Source organism: Sphaerodactylus townsendi, linkage group LG04 (genome assembly GCF_021028975.2).
Source record: "Sphaerodactylus townsendi isolate TG3544 linkage group LG04, MPM_Stown_v2.3, whole genome shotgun sequence".
Classification (NCBI taxonomy): Eukaryota; Metazoa; Chordata; class Lepidosauria; order Squamata; family Sphaerodactylidae; genus Sphaerodactylus; species Sphaerodactylus townsendi.
This window is the reverse complement of record NC_059428.1, coordinates 103,409,129-103,428,122: the sequence shown is the minus strand read 5'-3', so window position 1 is coordinate 103,428,122 and position 18,994 is coordinate 103,409,129. Positions and strand designations below refer to the sequence as shown.

The following is an 18,994-nucleotide window of genomic DNA, read 5'->3' as shown; positions in this document are numbered from 1 at the left end:
TTCTTATCCCTAAAGATGGTTCAGGAATCTTTTTCGAGTGTAACAGAGAATAGTACTGGACCACCAAGGCTTCTAGAGTTTACCTTTGATATCTAATATAAACATTCCCCTGTTTATAACAAGCCTCACAACATCCAGAGTGAAATAAGTATAATAGATGTATACTTTACATTTATTTAAATTCTCTCTCTCTCTCTCTCTCTCTCTCTCTCTCTCTGTGGATGGGGTTCTTATAAAGTTGGCACTTTATACATTTTTAGTGTGGTTTTGGAAACATCTGTATAAATGCTTTTTTTCAACAAAGAAGCTATTGTGGCATTTTACAGTTCTGTAATAAATGCTAAATGACTGTCTTTTTAAAAAAATTCCTGTCTTAACCAGTTGTAACAAAAGCAGTAAAATTCATGTCTGTTTTTTGCTTTTCTGTGTGTATATATATTCTGTGAAAAGTTATTGGAAGTATTTGTATGACTAGTGAGTAAATATTTCCCCCTTATGAAATGTTGTAGTTCCAGTATTTGTGATCACGGAGAACATGTCACAACATTTTTCTGACAAATGAAATTTTTGGAAATTATCTCTGCTGTTAGTTTTGGCAGTTTACTTGTATATTTATTTAAATAGTCGCATGCCTGAGTAAATAGCCTGAATCCTGTCATAATTGCTTTAAGAAGAGCAGCTTGTTTGACCTCTAGTGTCTGAACTGTGGAATTGCATCCTATTGCTGCAACATTTTATATTTCAGAAAAACCTGTCTCCCCCAAATCAGGAACGCTGAAGAGCCCTCCAAAAGGATTTGATACATCTGCCATTAGCAAAAGCTATTACAATGTGGTGAGTGATCTTTTCCCTGACTCAAACATCTGTATATATTGCTCTGATCAGCTGATTCTTGCTTGGTATCTAAACATTACTTTTAAGAATTTGTATTACCAAAAAATGGAGTCATTATTTTTGCCATGTGTAGTCATAGATGAATGATCTTAATAACCTCTGATCTCCAGCCAGCCATGCACAACTAATGCATACAGCCATCCAGTGGCACCAGGTGTTTGATCACAAACACTCCCTTTTCACACATCTTCTCTATCCAGTTTTGTTCATTCACATTTAGCCACCAGAGATCAAGTCTATAAAGTCCCTGGGGTGCCATTATACATAGCTTTCAGTGTCATGGTGGTCAGGACTTCCTTTAAACAAGAAGAACTTAAATACTCAATAGGGGAGTCTGATACTTTAAAAAAGTAATCATGGCTGGGACACTTGGCACTCTGCACAAATAGTCAATGCCCAATTTAGGGTGGTGGCAGTGGGGGGAATCTGTGCATTTTTTGTATATGTAATATCAATGCACCTGTAGAATCAGTACCCAAAGCCATATATTACTGGTTTCCCAGACATCCTTCTTTAATCATTGATTTTGTAGCTCATCTTTTAAATTTGTATCCTGTTTTATTTGTTTACATTATTTATAGTCTGCCTTTCTCACTGAGATTCAAGGTGGATTACTCAGTGTAAGTCAATGGCTTTAGACTGCAGAAATTTGAAAACAAGCCAAGATCTGATACAGTGCTGAAACAATGGTGAAACAAAGTATGAGCTTTAAACATCTCACATTAAACAATGCAGGAATTACCCAGTAAGGAGCATATGTGGTCCTCATATTTGTGGCTATTTGTTCTTGGAAAAAGTAGGTAAAAGGACACAGAGTTCTGACCACACTATCTAAGAACTTCTTTACTGGGGTTGGTATGGCTTCTGCAAACTATTTACTTAAACACTGTGTTAGAGGCCCTCAGGTTGCTTATGGACACGAAGCATTTCCCGTGCAATGTTTGCTGCTCACAAAAAAAGTGTGAGTTAGTCATGGCATCATCTCTGTATGAAAGCACTGAGTAGGGATTAACCATACACTTTCTATCTCCAGAGTTGTAGCTCTAAACAGGGCCCGACAATGTAGGATCATACAAAAGTGTTAACAGGCTCTGTGACATAATTTCATTCTGAAGTGCCCTCTTCTAGGCGAACTTTTCCAAATCCAGGAGAAAGCTGGTGAAGCAAGGGAACTCTAAAAGAAGCTATGGTTCAACAGTGGATGACAAGGAGCATAAAGCAGAACAACCGGGTTATCTTCCAAAGAGATTAATAGCAGTATAGTTTCTTTTTTTAAGAAAAACAGTTGGAATACAAGTGATCATAGCTAAGGAAGGAGTAACCAGTCTTCCTCCACCTCTGTTTCTTACTGGTATACTTTTCACATGTGCTGTGCTTTACTAACCCTACTTGTAGCATGCCTCAGTTGGTGTGAAGTGGAGTTGCTTCACAGATACAGGTGTGTGGATGATACGGGAGGAATATTGCCAAACAGTGGGTACTTGGACTCATTGACCCTTGTTCTCCATTTTGTCTTTGAGAGTATTGTGTAGATATGAAAGGCTATGTGCTTGAGGGCTGGTCTCTGATCATCTTGTTCATGAGCCAAGGGAACATAGTGGGAGGAACGGGTCATGCCTTCATTGTACGTGGACAGTCAAAGATGAATATGACATAAGCTTGCGAAGCCTAGACAACTTGAAGGACATTTCTCACTTCCATATGTCAATCCTGGATGATACATTTGAAAGGAGTAGTAGAGCCTTTATTTCCGCATAGGGTGAAGTGATCATGTAAATGAAAAGTGGACATTCTTTGCAAATGCCTTATTTCACAAAAGCCCATTTTACGGTGCCCCCCGCCATGTGTGCACACACATACACAGAAGTTCTTGTTTTGCTTTCAGCAAGGTGGAGAGTGAGTGAGCTCATTTCTTTACCATGGAAGGTCAACGTCATTTTTCTCTGACATGTGATCTGGGCTTCAGGCTTGCATTTGAGAGTTCAAACTGGCCCTGTCTTTTGAATACTTTTTTTTCACAAATACAGAAGTCAAAATGTGGGCACAAATAAGGAGATTATTCTGAATGAACCAAGAAGATTGATTGAGTCTCTAGAGATCTTTTGTAAGGAATCAAGTTCTTCTGTTACCTGCAGTTTTTCTGGATCAATCCTCATATCTTGAGTCCTCACAATTGTACTCCAAATTGTATCTCCTTACTCTTTACCTAGTAGTTGTTTGAAATTTGCCCATTACATGTTTTTACGTTAAATATCATTTGCATGTAATGGCTTCGATCCAGTCAACCATGAATGGACATGTGGTCAAGGAATGGGGTGGCCTGGCTCTTTGTTACTGCCAGGTAATCTTATTTTTGCTGGAAAATCTCTCCTGACAGTTGTGTGAGGCTATGAAATGATGTTGCTGAGGGGGAGGAACTGCAAATAGAAGGGGAATTTGATGGAAATCCCCTCCCTTTTCTTGAGCAGAAATGCCGTTGACTAATGCAAAAAGCCTTTGGATCACGGCCCAAGTATTTTTGATTTGATGTTTGTTTGCTGTTATGCTGCTACACAAAACAAAATAACAGACAAGACGCTTTTGTCATCATGTTAAAAGAGTAATCTCTGAACAAGAAGAGAGCTGTGACGAAGTAAAGGCTGTGCATCTTATGGGAAAATCGCACATCTTTCCTCCCCTGTGTGATTATTAAAGAAAAATGTGTGAACCTTTGGTTTTTCCTTTCACCTAATGTCATAAGATTCCCATTAAGCAGGTCGCTTGTAAAACCGGGTTGTGGTAAGAGCTTTTGATTGAGGAAGCTAACTGTGGGCTTTTTGTGAGGGAAAAGGTAGACTCATGTTGCCCTGTTTCACCCCTTCCCCCCATTTCTTGTGACTGAGGGTTAGTTCTCAGTGGATGAATTCACCGCTTTATGCTTCATGCTGCATTCTTGTAAAAGAAACCAGCCCATCTTTGGTATCTAGTTCTGCCGAATGTGATGTAGCTTTGGAGTAAGCCCCTTGGCATCTCATGGGATCATTCAGCAGCCAAAACATGCAAAGAACAGGGAAGAGTAGAAAGGTGACTATTAGAGCAGAGGAAGAAGATTAATGAGGTTGGGATTTGTGAAGCACGGAAATCCAAAAATGCTGCCGTTTACTGTACTTTTTGTAATCTTCATGGGAGGGTGAGCATGATGTATGTGGAGGAAGGCATGTTTATATTAAAGTAAATCTGATGACAGTGAAATGCAAGAATTTTGGCAGTTGAAAACCTAAATTAGTGTGTGTAAATCTAAGCTCCAAATATACTGTTTCACAACCAGTGCTTAACAGATGTAAGAAGCTTAAGGAAGAAGTGTCAGATAGTTAAACTCTGAATTTAGGGGTTTAGTTTCCAGCATGCCGAAACCACAGCTTAATGGCTGATGGCCATTTTAAAATAATGTAAAATTGTTTAGGTTTATATAAGGTCTTTAGTGAGAGTTAAATACAAATGTGTTCTTAATTTTGAAAAAAAAATCTGTCTTATTTTTGTATAGGATCATTTTGATGAGCGATCTTACTGCCATATATTAAACACAATGTAATTGACAGTGGTTTCCCCCTCCCCTCAAGGTGAGATCATGAAAATGCCTCTTGATCTTGTTTTGAAATGATGCCACCAGATGTGTGCCTCCTGTGTAGCTCTGTTGGTGCATTAAGTCTAAAACCTAGAAGTTTTACAAAGGGATTCTATCTGAGATTCTAGTTTTTGTCCCCTTTTCTTCTTTGTAAACTCCTCCCCCCGTATTTAGTTTCATATTGCAATGAGCAACAATTGCCTGTTTTGTTGTGTTCAGACTATGTGTTTGCAGTCGTCTACTGCTGTTTCATCATCTTTACTTTGCAAGATAAGATTTGTTGATTTTTCTGCAAATGGGTATGCTTATATGGTATTGCTTTTTTGTAACAGGCTAATTAATAGCTTACGTGTTTTGACATTTTGTCCTTCTTGGGCTTTTTTGTAGAATGGAAGACATTTTAATTTGGGGGGCAGGAGTCAAGTTACCAACAAAAGAATGAACTCCGAAATAGTCTCTTTTTCCTCCGCTCTGCGACTGAATGGGCCCATTCAAGGGGACAAACAGGATTCAGCAAGGCTAATGAAAGAAGCAGTGAATTCTCTGCTTTAAATAGTTCAGCATGTCACTTGTTTCATCAGGTTTTCATATAGTCATGAGTAACTTGAAGAGTGCATTTAAGCAGTCCAGTATATCCAGGAAGCCCTACCAGTTCTGGGAGTGAAATTGCTGTGAGTTTTAAAGCCACTAAGATTTCTGTTTTGGAAAGAGTAACAACCCTGGGTTTAAATTGGTAAAAACAGTTTTCTGCAAGCATAAGTGTGCCCAGGGATGATTCTTAATGTTCAGAGAGCAAATTCTCATGTATGTGTGGCTGGACATGCTCTTTGCCAAAGTAGCTCTTTTGTAATGTTTATGAAAATAGAAACATTAATGTGGCAAAAGGTGTGAAAAAAGTGTTGAAGGAGGATAGGGAAGCTGCAAAGAGAACTTCACAATAAGAAATACTGGGAATTTTCCTGTGTCTGTACACAGGGATGGCATTTGAGCACCTGTGCCTATCAGAGGCAGCGAAGGATAGCAAAGGATAGCATTTCACAGCTAATTCACAGCTAACCCAGGGCAGTCACTAAATAGCCCTTAAAAGTGAGATTGCTCACTTAATAGCAAAACTGTGCTATTTAGACTGAAAACTGATCTCTTTAGGATTGGAAAGTAGCCAAAGTAGCATGTAATTTTTTTAAAGGATTCCAGTGGGAATTTGAGAAATTTTAGAGCTAATCTGTTTGGTAGAAGTCATTTGGTAGAAGTCATTATTAAAGGAAAACTTCTTTTAAAAAAAACAAAAATGTAAAGTTCAAGTCTCGCCAAAGATGAGATAACCTACTTTTTACGTTTTACCTGGCCAGTGTTTGTGGGGGTCTTCAAGAGTATCAGCAAATATTTAGATAGTATCTGTCATATTGAGTTTATACACTTCGATTTAAAAAAAAACACACCAAAGTTCGGAGAAGTCCTTTATCAAAGGTTCTGAAGTCAATTTATGGAGTAAACCTCTTATGATTCAGTTCCTAGTTTTAAAGAACACAGTGGAATCATCCTCACAATGGTAGTAGGTAGTACGCACCACTAAGGACCAATAGTAACTTCATTGCAGTTTGTAAGCCATCTAGAGTTAGGGCTGTGATGGTTACTGAGGTAGTCAAGTTTCATTAACACCAAATTGTGGGCGGTAAAATCCCAAGAAGACATCACAGACTTCCAAAGGGATCTCTCCAGTTGATGAATAAGTAACAAAATGATAAATCAGATTAAGCGCTAGCAGGTGTGTATGATGAGAGAAACAGTCAAATATCCTACTCTTGATTGGGTCTTAACTAACTGCAACCATCTGTGAGAGTAATTTTGTGCAATGGGCTGTATGGCCCCTCCTTCATGCCTTTGTGGTGCAGCTGTGTTAGAATACAGTGTATGGTTCTAGTTGACCCGTGTCAAGAAGTATTTTATGGAGCTGGAGAGTGCTCAGAAAATGATAATCAAAATGATGACTGGAATAGCATACCTATAGTGCTTGTGACTTTAATTTAGGGATCAAGGATGACTAAGGGGCTAGAAGGAAGTTTATAGAATTACATGTCTTGTTGAGAAAGTGACCACTGAGTGTTCTCTGCATTGGTCTGTGTTTTCTGCTTATGGATTGCCAGTGTGCCTCTCCCCCAGCTCCTTTACTTAGGAGTTAACTGTCATGGTTCTAAACAGAGGTGGTTTCTCCGCCCAGGTAGCTGGTATACCAGCTGATGGGACAGGCGGGGCTGCAAATTTATTTATTTATTGGATTTCATAGACCGCCTCATCCCCAGAGGGCTCTAGATAATTCACAATACAAGGTAATGACCAGTAAATAACTTAAAACACAGCTAGGAACATTTAAAATTCAATGTGCAGCATAACAATTTACATGACAGCAGTCTAAAACCCATGTTGGTGGCACCCGGTCTTAAGGCTGGGAGGGGCTGGCAGTGTCCAAAGATGAAACCAATATGGGCACTGCCAGAGATGACAGAATATGGCAGGGGCCTCATGAAGGGGCAGCCAATCCGCGACCAGCCTCACCAAAAGCCTGGCGGAACAACTCAGTCTTACAGGCCCTGCAGAACTCGCCAAGGTCCTGCAGGGCCCAAACAGCATACACAGTTTAAAAAATCGCGTGTCCCAAAATGGATTTTTTTTTCAGTGCTATACAATTGGGTGGAAGCCTTCTGCAGCAACCTTTATACCTACAGTATGTGGAGGCTCTGAAAGCACGAAAGCTGATACCATTTTCACTGCCTTGATGTTAGGCAGTGATGATTTCCAGGAAACAATGACACAGCATCAAGTAGTGGCTTGTATCACAAGTCAAAGACTACAAATAGAACTTTCATTACTTTGGGTGGAGTCAGTTTACACATTTGGCTGAAAGAATCTAGTGTTGAGCAATTGCCAATTAAGGAGTGTGTGAGCCAGTTCCTATGCTCTGTGTTATGTGAAAATCCCAAAAATGTTGCAAGGGACTTTAATAAGCTGTTTGAACCTTGATTTGTGTGTTTGTGTACGTATTTACACCAGAAGAATTATTGTTCAACAGAGAATTCATATGATTCTTTAAATCTTTGGGCCCAACCATTGGTGATGCAGGCGACACAAATGATATATGCACCAGGGATTGGTAGTGTGTCTGGATACAGTAGAAAGCTCTTTGGTCTGGCTATGGCACACTGTATCAGGCATATTATTCTCTCTGTCCTCTCCTGTGCTGTTCTACTCTATATACACTGGCAGAATTGAACCGAGTCCTGTATATCATATGGAACTGCCTCATGCTTTTGACTTGTACATTTGCCAAAATGATTAACAGGTACAGTTTAACCAATAAAGGCTCTTTTAAACAGGACCTTTGCACAATACCATTTTTCTTGCTTCTCACAACTTAATTGCATAATTTATCTTGAAAATGTAAGTTCCTTAATTTCAATGACCTAGCAAATGGTTGGTTGTTTTCCATTTCCTATCCAGTTTGCATATAGTCTCTTTGGAGAAGTAAAATATGTTTCAGAGTCCAAGTGTGTTTGACATTGAGGGTGGGTTTTTTTGAGCTTTGAAACCAAGTTTTTATGTGTTACAGGTGCTACAAAATATTTTAGAAACAGAAAATGAATATGCTAAGGAACTGCAGACCATGCTTTCTAACTACCTGCGGCCTTTACAAGTCAGTGAAAAGTAAGTCTTTGGAATCTGCCCCTAAAGCACCTTGAATAGAAGGTGCCAGAAAAGACATACATCTTCCTGGAACTCCAGAATGTGTCTGCCATCCAACCATCAATACTAGTGGTCTGAAGTAGAATAAGGCAGCTTCATAATATTCTTAAGTGCACTACATTTTTAGCAGCATTCTGGCAATCATAATTGCGAACCCCTCACTTTTTATTCCTTTGTAAATAAATGTACATAAAAGATGCCAACTAATGGTTAATCCCGTATTTCATCCCCATATGTTTGCTGCCACCAGGAATATAAATTCCAAACCCCCTTTATCACTTTTTGTTTGGTAGTGTATACATGCTTTTAAGGCAATGTGGACAGCATACGTTCTTCTTAGGAAATCGAGTTGTATTCCAGGTTTCTTCAGACACATTCAAATTTTTATTTATAACTGGTATATAACTTCAAGGTTTCAAGATAAATATTTACGACATAAAATGGACTGAGGCATCAACTTCTTCTGAGGTGGCTGCCACTTAATATCAATCTACTCTTGTCTAATTCTGCTCTGTGTTTAGGTTATCACCAGCTTCACTCTACTAAGTCTAACATTCAAGCTCTGTTTAGTTCAACACTGTCTTCTCATATCTGTTAATTTCAATAGTTTCTCTAAATCCTCTGTTACTCTGACACTCTCTGGTAACTCTTTTCTCAGCCAGAACTTTGACACTCCCTCTCTGATGACCCACTCTGTCACAGGCAGATCTCTCTCTCTGACACATTCTGTTCTCTCAGACCAAGCTTTGACACTCTCTCTGACCCACTGTGTCACCCACTGATTTCTCTGACATATTCAGATCTCCTTCTGAAATGCTCCATCTTCAGCTCAGCACTTTACTTAGGCGCTCCCAAGAATCAACCATTCACCTCTCTCTTGCTCCTCCCTTCTTTTTCCACTTCCCTCATAAATTGAAAGGCGTGAACACACACAACATTTAAATCATTACAATAATGTTTGAAGGTCCTTAGCATATATATTGGTTCACATGTAGCAGTACAGGAGTGAGACACAAAGTAAATGTTACTCACACTAGGTGAGGGGTTGTAACATTAAAATTGGTCCTGATGGTCTCTTAAGCAATTACAAGATGTGTGTGAACTTTGTAATATTGCTGTCAATGACTTTAGGGGCTTTCAAGTGAAAGAGAGTCTGTTTCTGTTTGGTTAAAGATAATGAGCTGGTTGTGATCAAGCGTGAACTGAAGATGAAAGGAATAGCCAGAACACATAAGAGAGAACATTTATAATCTCTCACATAAGGAACTAACTTTTGTAATATAAGAAAAATTACAAATTATTGGGGCAGGAGGTTGTATGAGAGCATATTAACATTCTGATTTTTCTTGTCTTTAGATTAAATTCTACAGATACTTCATATTTAATGGGAAACCTAGAAGAAATCAGCTCCTTTCAGCAAATGCTTGTGCAGTCTTTAGAAGAATGCACCAAGTAAGTCCTGAACAAACTAACTAAACAGTATATAGAACTGTCAAGAATGATACGTCTATAGGAATTTGTATTTTATTCAATCAATAAGGGACCGGGTGGGTGGGTACTGTCTGTCACATGTTGCTCCATGAAACCTAGTTAAGAGCCACCTTTCATTATACTGGCATTGGCTCTTAGTCATTAATCTTAGAATCAGAAAATCCAAAAGAAATCATCTGCCAGTGCTTCAAGCTGCCTTGTCATTTGTGGATCAGTGGCAAAGCACTGGGAAACAGTTGCAAGAATTTGCTTACAAATGTTGAAAAGAGTAACTTTATTTTGGTTGTTATTGGTTCTATTATTTGCTTAAATTTTGAATTCAGTTACATACGCTTAATTCCACTAACATCAGCCGGGATAAATATATTTAAGCGGGTGACTAATTGCAAAACATAGTTTTTGCTCATGAAGTACTGGAAAATCTGAAATGCAAAAGTTAATGTGGTGTAGCAGTTATAATGTTGGCTCAAGATCTGGGAGGTCTAGTTCAAAGCTCTTCCATGCCAAGAAGCCCTCTGAGAGATGTTGGCCCAATCACTCTCAGTTGAACCTACCTTGCAGGGCTGTTGTGAGGACAAAATGAAGGAAAGGAAAATGATGTATGGTACCCTGAGCACCTTGAAGGCACGGCAGGATAAAAATGTACTGGATTAAATATGAAGGACTCAAAATAGCAAAGTAAATCAATGAAAAAATTCAGTATCTCATGTACCATCACACCACAGAATATCGAATATACCAGGAAACAAGCAAACTAGGACTGAAGTTCTATAAAGCCTCTTTCCAAACTTGAACCCTCCGCTCGCTTTATTGTTTCAGGGTAGTCATTTCTATAGCTTTTCTACTTACCCATTTAAGTCTGCTAGATAAAGGTCACATCTGTCTTGCTGATTTTTGAATTCATTAAGTCTCAGAAGGATTTAAAAGTTACAGTGATGTTCCTTTATTTTCAGGTTGCCTGAAGCACAGCAGCGAGTTGGTGGTTGCTTTCTAAATCTGATGCCACAAATGAAAAATTTATATCTTGTGTACTGTGCCAACCACCCGTCAGCAGTAACTGTTCTCACAGAACACAGGTATGGTGTAACTGTATCTTATACTGGTAAAGCACACACACACACAAAATGAAGAAAAGTTTGTATTTGATCTAGTCTGTCTTTTATATATTTCCCATCTGTTCTGTTTGGGGAAAAAAGTATTTGCAAACACATGCAAGGTTATTCTCAGTATTTAGATAAGTTGCTCATTTTGGCAAAAGAATAGTTTGTAAAATACAGGATTGAAGATCAAAATGAAATGAAAACAGATCAACATTTTTTTCAGTTGAGGTCTTGAAAAAATTAACTGTAACCCAACCCTATATTATACTTAGAAGTAAGCATCAGGACTTTAGTTGCAACATATTTCTGAGTGCATAAGCCTGCAACTTTGTAAACCTGCCCCTGTGCTGTTTTATGCAAGAAGTAGTTCAGTTTTTTAAAATGTGTATGAGGGGCTTGCCTTGGCAATGCAATTAAAAAAAACCCAGAGAGAAAGGATTCTAGTATAACAGTTATTAGACAGAAATTAATAATATATTGTAAAATTAAATCAGAAACTTCTTAGAAGGTCAAACAGTAGACATTATAAGAGTTGATTAAGCCCCGCTTTAGATTTCTCTGCTGTATTAGGTAAAGTTCATGATCAACTACTAGAAGAATCTGGCCAAATCATGTTATAGAACTGCTGCTTCACACTGCAGTTTCTGGTGATAATCTCTGGAAACAAAGACAATGGATGTAACTGGTTTATCAATTGAAACATTACACCGAACCACAATTTGCAACCCCCCTCCTCCCTTAAAACCAATTCTAGTTTTCCTACTCGTCCCAAACCGTGGCTTGACAGTTCAGGCATCACCCAAAAACTTCACCATTCTTAGAAATGATGGCTTCATGCAGTCTAAGAAAGTGAATTTCAGGGCCATTTCAGTTGTGGCTGTATCCATTTTTTTCCTTTACCAAACAATTCCCATGACTTCAAGCCTAGGCAGGCTTTAGAAAGCATTGCTGTAGTAGTGCACTGCCGACCCAGCAGCGCCGTGGTAGAACGTTGGGACGCCAACGGACCTGCGGCCTTGCCGGTCGCATCGCACCCCCACTCCTCATCCTTCTGGCGAGTCAATGGTCATGAACTGTTCTGGTTCAATCACCGGGCTTAGGGACAATGATCCTGCCCCCCAGGCGGAGGATTATTCAGACGCTGGCATCGCTTCCTCTCCTCGCGACGTATTGTGATGAGATCATGCATCACATGATGATCTCCCGACCACCTCCTCATCGCTCTCCCGGAACTCCCCCCGGCCCTCCTACACTCGAGCAGAGTAACAATAAAAGGTGCCAGGAACCGGCAGACGGGAGACTCGCTAGGAACACGGACCTCCGGTCTCCCGCTGCTGGCGCTCTCCACCAGATGACCAGCTATTGAACCTGAATCATCATACCGATGGATCGATCCATCACCGCGGTATCGCTTCGTCCTTTCTGGATCGGGCGCGTGATCCAGAGACACGCCCAGCCCTAGACACTTTCGTCCGGACGGAACACCGGTGAGTATGGGAGCTTGCAAAAGCAGGCTTATGACAAGCATCGCTGATCGAATCTGAAAGCGCTAGCGAAATGCGGCAGGGAATCCTCGTGAAGAGAAGCGGGAGCTGCTAAATTGGTTGAGGAGATTGAAGCTCAGTGTCCAGCGAAAATCTTGTCTGTAGTGGGGGACATTGAATCTTAAGCGACTGGGAAAACATCGGGCGACTCTTCAAGCGACAGAGCCTCGCTACCGATGTCGCTGCTACTGACGCGGAGACAATGTTTTGTCGCCATCAGCCTCGCAGACCTCACGTGCTCCCTTTGCTGTAGTCGCCTCTCCTCTTCGACATCTTTTCACCTTCAATTTCAACCCCCGAATTTTCTCTATCCACTCAAATTGGACGCTTCGTCCTCCTTCTGCCCCCCTTGCCTCTTCTTCACCCATTTCAAACTCTCCCGCGGCTTAGCCGCCTCTCCCCGCTCCGCTTCTTCATTTTCTCCTCGGGAAGCCACTGCACCGCTCCGCCTACGCCACATAATGGCTGGTTTCAAAACTCTCGCGAGAACGCATTAGCCACGATCTGTGCAGAAGAAAGAAACTCCTGACGGAAGACGCATGCCGAGATTCTTGCATTGTGCCCCCGGCCCACTTCACAGATACTGAGGTGGGAGGGTAAGGCGCCATTCAGCGGGTTGTCGAAAACCGCCCCTTTAAGCTATAACATCCTCACTGGAGCTCCGCAAGAAGCAATGCGCGGACGAGGGAGTGACTCAGCCCCTACGTGAGAGGCATGCTGGAGGCCATCGCAAGGAACCACCTAATGGTTCCAGACGCACTGGAAAGACCACCTTCGGTGATGCTCCTGAGCCCTGCACAATTTGTGGTTCTGGGAAAGTGAGTTCCCGCCAGCAGTGCTTTCAAACAGAGCAGTTATCTCTGGCGGCGTTTCTTTCTACAACCACCAAGCAAGAGCTTTTATGGCTTCCATGCTTTCGCCAACCTCTAACGATCAGATTGTCCTGCCCTGAGGCCACCTCTTTACGGTCGCCTTCCTGAGTGCTCTTCTTATAAGCGCATTTGTTATCCCTGCAACGCCGGCCAGCTAACCCAGAGTTTCTCCTCCATCCCGCAAAAGCCCCAAGAGCCTCTATGCCGAAGTTTGTGAACAGGCTCCAGGAAGCGCTCAAGAGATAGCTGGTATGCCCAAAACGAAGCTCCCCTCATGCTTCTCGCAGCGGAGAACGCTTCCCACGGAGTGCCGCAGGGCAATCACGTACCTGGGTAAAATCCTGAACTGGCCGACATGCCGGTATAGCTTCGCCAGGACATCGGATCCTGGGCCCACCAAGCTAGCCTCCTCGGCCGCAGCACTCTCCACCGGCGGGAGGCAGTCCCAGGATGACTGCTTTAACTGCGGCAGATCCGGACACTTCCGGCGGGAGTGTAGGTAGCCCGGTGGGGCCTACAACCCCGATGGAGGAGGGTCCTCCCCCAGGAGGAGAAGGCCACCCAAAACCCGGTGCCCACGTTGCCAGCGTTTCCACTGGAGAAACGACCGCCCGTCCGGAAACTCCTCACCGGCTGCCTCCCCAGCCCAGGACCAAGGAGGAGAGTACCAGAGCAGACCCAAACACCAAGGCTCCCCTGCCAAAACCGCCTCTCGCGGCATCTCGCCAAGATGCACTCCAGCCTATCTCCTTTAAGTTCCCCCACGCAGGTTCTTGTCGCCCCAACCTAGTATCGACGAGTTCATCCCTGGCCGGGACTATTGGGCTGGTGCTGCTGCGCCTTCGCCATGAACAGGGACTGTTCATCGTCCCCCGAGTGGATCGACTCCACGCACTAAGGACCTATCCATCTCCAAGTTCGGATGCAACATCCCACAGGAGTTACTGCCGGAGCCAGCTGCTTCAGCTGATTCTTCTTGTCTCTACGCGCAGCCTCGCCGTCGACTCCAATAGCTACGAGCCCCAGCGCAGCCAACATGGCGCATTTTACACCACCGCCGCGAGCGGTGGATGACGCCGCTTTATCGGGAGCCTTCCCCGCCATACCTGGTTTAGAAGGATGTAAGTCTTCAAGCGGCCTGGTGGACACCGGGCGCTGATGTTACCGCTATCAGAGCAGCCGAAAGTGGTCTGACCAGTGGCCACCGGAGGCTTGCCCGCACATCTGGGGGGTGGGGAGACAAATCATGATGGAGCATCCGCCCTCACACGGTCAATAGCCGTTCAGGGCTCGAAGGCAGCTTCACAGTCCGCCCCATCGCCTTAGACATCCAATGCCAATCTCTGGGGAAGGGACCTCATGAGTCAGGTCGTCCACTTCTTTGGTCTGGGACGGGTAAGGCCATCACAGATCATTGATCCCAACCCGGTGACTTCAGAAGTTCATTCTCTATCTCCTCGTAGCGGAACTGTTTCCCTCCTCCCTCCGCTTTTCTCTGTTTTTTTTCGACCAGCAGGGGCGGGAGGGCCAATTGGCTGACTAGCTCCTCCCTGGACAGTTCCAGTCTGGCCCTGGTACCGCAGCGCACTGCTGTGGACAGGCCCCAACTTTAAGGGGTTGCTGCAAAACACAGATCCACTCATGATTTGGGTGGTGTAGGTGCTTGCCCAGCGCCTGGCGCAAGCGCTGGCGCTATCGCCTCTTTAAGGAGCGGTTTCGGGCGGGCGGCAATTCCTCAAGATAATTCCGTCAAAATTTTTAGCACGCATCCAGCTTCCTGCATTAGCCAATCATATCACGGTAAGCGTTCTCCCTTGCAAAGAACCCCTCTTTTCCTTTTGTGTGTGCGAGGAACTGGGCCTCTAATTGCCTGATTGTTTCACCGGATGCACCCATCCCCCCAAAAGGTGCTTCCAAAGCCCTGTGTTAAGTTGATTAAGCATGCAGATACCCACAATCCCCTCAGGACTCGGGCCTTCTGTTCCCTCCTCGAGGCTCGGACCCTCGCCTTTGACGCACTCTGATGACGCTTCTTGAAGCTAATCCCCACCAGGGTCGCCTACCTCCTGCCCTCCCTGTCAAACAACTAAAGAAAGAGGAGTAGGCGGCCCCCAGGAGGATTAAATTCTAAACACTAAACTCGATCCTGATCTCCCGCCATCCGCCGAACTGAAATTATGGACCTCGCCCCCCCCCGCAGAACAACCTGGGGAAAAGGTAGTCCCTCTTCCTACAGGTTCCTGTGGACTCCGATTCGCCATGACATTAGTACAACCCATGGAATGGCTGATAAAACCAACCCTATCCCGGAGATGGAACGCGATATCCCTAGAGGATCCCGGGCCCAGCGATCTTCAACAGGAACGCTGGCCGCTTAATGCCCAAAGACCCGAATGATCTGGGGAGACGCCACTAAGGCGCACTCACCAGCTAAGCTCCTAGAGCTGCTGCGCCAGCAAGACTTCACCCCGAGACACCTCGAACCTTACCAGGCCGCGATCATCACCGCTAACTCGGCGTTGTCATCCTTGTTCGCTCTGTTGCCTCCTGCCGGCGGCGACCGGCCTGCCCCTGACGAAGCTTCCACCAGACCAACATCTGGGAGCAGTTTGCTGCCGCTGCCAACGTCTTCATCTTTCTGCCTGGGCCAGTACCTAGGAGTCGGGAGCCTGCTAAGCTCCTGCCTGCTCCTCGCCTGCAAAGTGCTACTCGAGACTTCCTAGCTGAGTCTGGGCTAAGCCCCTTCATGAATGCCTCATCCATCAGGTACTCTATGATGCCGACTGGGGACCCGTCAGTTCAAACCCTCGCTGGCTTTCCCTTGTCACCAAGACTGCTAACTGACGACTCTAACACTCATGCCGTGATCACCGGGCGCAGCTGTTAAACCGAATTCGCTCCATTCCATCGTCTGCCAGTTGGAACTGTAATTTAACACGGAGGACATACCCCCCATGTTCGGAAACATCCTGCTCCCCCAGGGGCTGGTTCTGGACCCGCGGGAGAACGCTTAATTATATCCTCACCGACTCTCTGCCGGAACTCTTTGTTGCCTCAGTCGCCTTCACCATCGTCTCTACCTCAGGCTCCACCTCGGGAGCTCGGACGCCGCCGCCGCCTTCCGCTCTGCCTTTTCGGACTTTCCTGTCGGTTTATCGTCGCCTCTCTCCGGGCTGGAGTTCGCCCTCGCGAACTTCCCTAGTGGGAGTCCCCGGACTCGCTTCTTACAATGCTAAGACTATCTGGTCGGCTGGCCTGTGCTCCTGCGTAAGTCCATCAACTCTACCTCCATTTGGATTCTGCCTGGCCTCCGAAAGCAGCAGGAACTTCGCCGTTTAAACCCTAGACAATCGTGTCAGCTTATTGGATTACTTGTTGTTGTTACATCACCAAGGTTGTGAGAATGTACATAATATGTGTTGTTTTAATCTTTCTGATAATTCCCAGTTGATTCACATGAAAAGTGCGTGAGCTGCAAGAAGTTGTATCTAATCTGAAGTATGATGTTTTGCTCCCCATTGGTGGTCAGCCCTCCTGGAGCTGGCTGCCGGGAGGATGGTTGAGTGCTATTGTACAGCTCTGTATTGGCTTCTAATTGTGTGCCTCGCTATCGGATCTTGTTTCGCTCAATGCGTATCTACTATTGCCTGTAACGTATGTAAGAAGCCCCTCGAATTTCCCCTTACCCCAGCCAAGTTCTAATGTTACACAAGCAGCTTGGTCAGCTTGACCAAACGGCGGAGGAGACAAGCGCCCCTTTAAATCGCCTCCTTAGCATTTCGGCCCCCCCTTTTCTAAAAATGTAAAAAAGGAGGAGATGTAGTAGTGCACTGTCAACCCAGCAGCGCCGTGGTAGAATCGCTGGGATCGCTAACGGACCTGCGGCCTTGCTTCGTCGACATCGCGACCCCCCCACTCCTCATCCCCCCCCATGAGTCACTGGTCATGAACTGGTCTGGCTCAATCACCGGCGCAGGACAATGATCCTGCCCCCCCTGGTGGTGAGGATTAGGCTCAGACGCCAGTGCGACGCCTCTCCGCGACGAAGCCAGATGAGATCATGCATCACATGATGATCTCTCCCCACCTCTCCCGGGCCTCGCGTTCTCCGAAACTCGGGTCCTCCCTTCCTACACTCGTATAGAGTAACAATAAAAGGTGCCAGGAACCGGCAGACGGGAGACTCGCTAGGAACACGGACCTCCGGTCTCCCGCTGCTGGCGATCTCCACCAGATGTTATCTCCGCGTCTCGTCTCGTTCTTACGCTGACCGCGTGGGTCCACTACACATTGCAAATGTTTATTTTGCCCAGCCTTGTACACTTCTGAACTAAAAAATGTTTTTAGTTATTATTGTAAGCTACCTTAAACCAAGAGGAAAGGTGAGATATAAATGTGTTAATACATAAAATGTTTTGTGATTGCAGTAAGTATTTGTTGTTGTTTTCCTCTTTTCATTATTCTTGCTGTGGAATTATAGCTTTTTAAGCCATTCTTTATCTTAAATAAATCCAGTGGACCTATGAAGGGCTATGTCCTGTATCACCAGCTATCTTGTCTGAGTCCCTTTGATATACAAGGAATTCGCCTTGCGTTTTGAGGGACACCCGATAAAGAAACAGAAGGCCAAAGCCCCCTGGAACACATGGACCTGTGTTGGTTCTGAACTAATAATTTCATATGCATAAATTAACTGAAATTATGCATGGTGTTGTTATAGCCATGACACTTTTTTGGGGTGCAGCTTGTGAAAATAACTGTTTATGTTTTGTTTTTTTCGATCAAAACAAGAATTTTATGTTCTGATGACATATTTCCATCATGAATTATCATTGTCTCTCATACAAGTTTTTATTGTGTACATGAACAGTAGAATGTTGTGCTTTAAAACAAAGTAACTTTGGACAGTCTGGATCTAATGTTAATTCCTGGTGAAATTTTCTAGCTTTCACTGACTCTCACCGCACAAATTTTATAATCTTTTAGAAGTGTGTGTTGAGGGACAAGAGAGTAAGAACTCTGTTCTGTTCTGGTGTCGGAATCGTGAAAAAAGCACAAACTTCCTAATAGGGTTTCAAAAGATGATGCAGTATTTGAATAGCTTAGGTCTGCAGTGTTCCCATGGTTTATGGTTCCAAGTTTTATTTAGCCATACTGAATGGGTGTGGTATGTATGTCCAGTTACCCCATTTGTAGTACTGGATGAATCAAATTATGCTTCGAGCATTATCGGTTGTAGAAATCAGCACCATCATATTCCCCTTTGAATAAATATATCACATTGACCAGCTTAACATTTCATAGTATCAGTTTTCAATCATACAACTGTGTTCTGCAGACTTCTAGCCTAGTAGAGGGATTTAATTTATCCAGTGATTATAACTGGATAATTTTAAGCCTGCAAGAGGATATTGGCATTTCTTTGATATGCATTCTGTAGGGCTTTCACCTGATTCAAAGCAATGGTAAGTCAGTTAATCATGTGACTTTGAAGTAAAACTGCATAAAACTTAGCATTCCAGAGAACATGCATGGATTTCATGCATGCAGTCATGGAAGAGAGATTCCATTCCTTGTGGGAGACCGGTGGGAATTCTTCTCCTAAAATGACCTTGCCGCTTGGGTGTGTGTTCTTTTTTAAAGCTCTTGCGTATTTCTTAGATAAAGTGTATATATGGGCACACTGGCCTCCTGTGTTTGAGCAGTTATGCATGAATATGATGTCTATGCATGCAAGAAGTATACAAACTG

The 18,994-nt window shown here is 43.7% G+C and overlaps 1 protein-coding gene across 5 annotated transcripts in view; it reads left to right on the top strand.

The window, feature by feature from the left end:
• The window catches only part of ARHGEF7 (Rho guanine nucleotide exchange factor 7), a 115,928-nt gene that overhangs the window by 42,531 nt on the left and 54,403 nt on the right, over nucleotides 1-18,994 (top strand). For 4 of the 5 annotated variants that reach the window (XM_048495352.1, XM_048495354.1, XM_048495357.1 and 1 more), the window contains exons 6-9: nucleotides 746-834; nucleotides 8,103-8,197; nucleotides 9,593-9,688; nucleotides 10,681-10,803. In XM_048495352.1, coding sequence (XP_048351309.1) covers nucleotides 746-834; nucleotides 8,103-8,197; nucleotides 9,593-9,688; nucleotides 10,681-10,803 — 403 coding nt within the window. The remainder of the gene's footprint in view (nucleotides 1-745; nucleotides 835-8,102; nucleotides 8,198-9,592; nucleotides 9,689-10,680; nucleotides 10,804-18,994) is intronic. The other variant, XM_048495353.1, reaches the window with a different exon arrangement.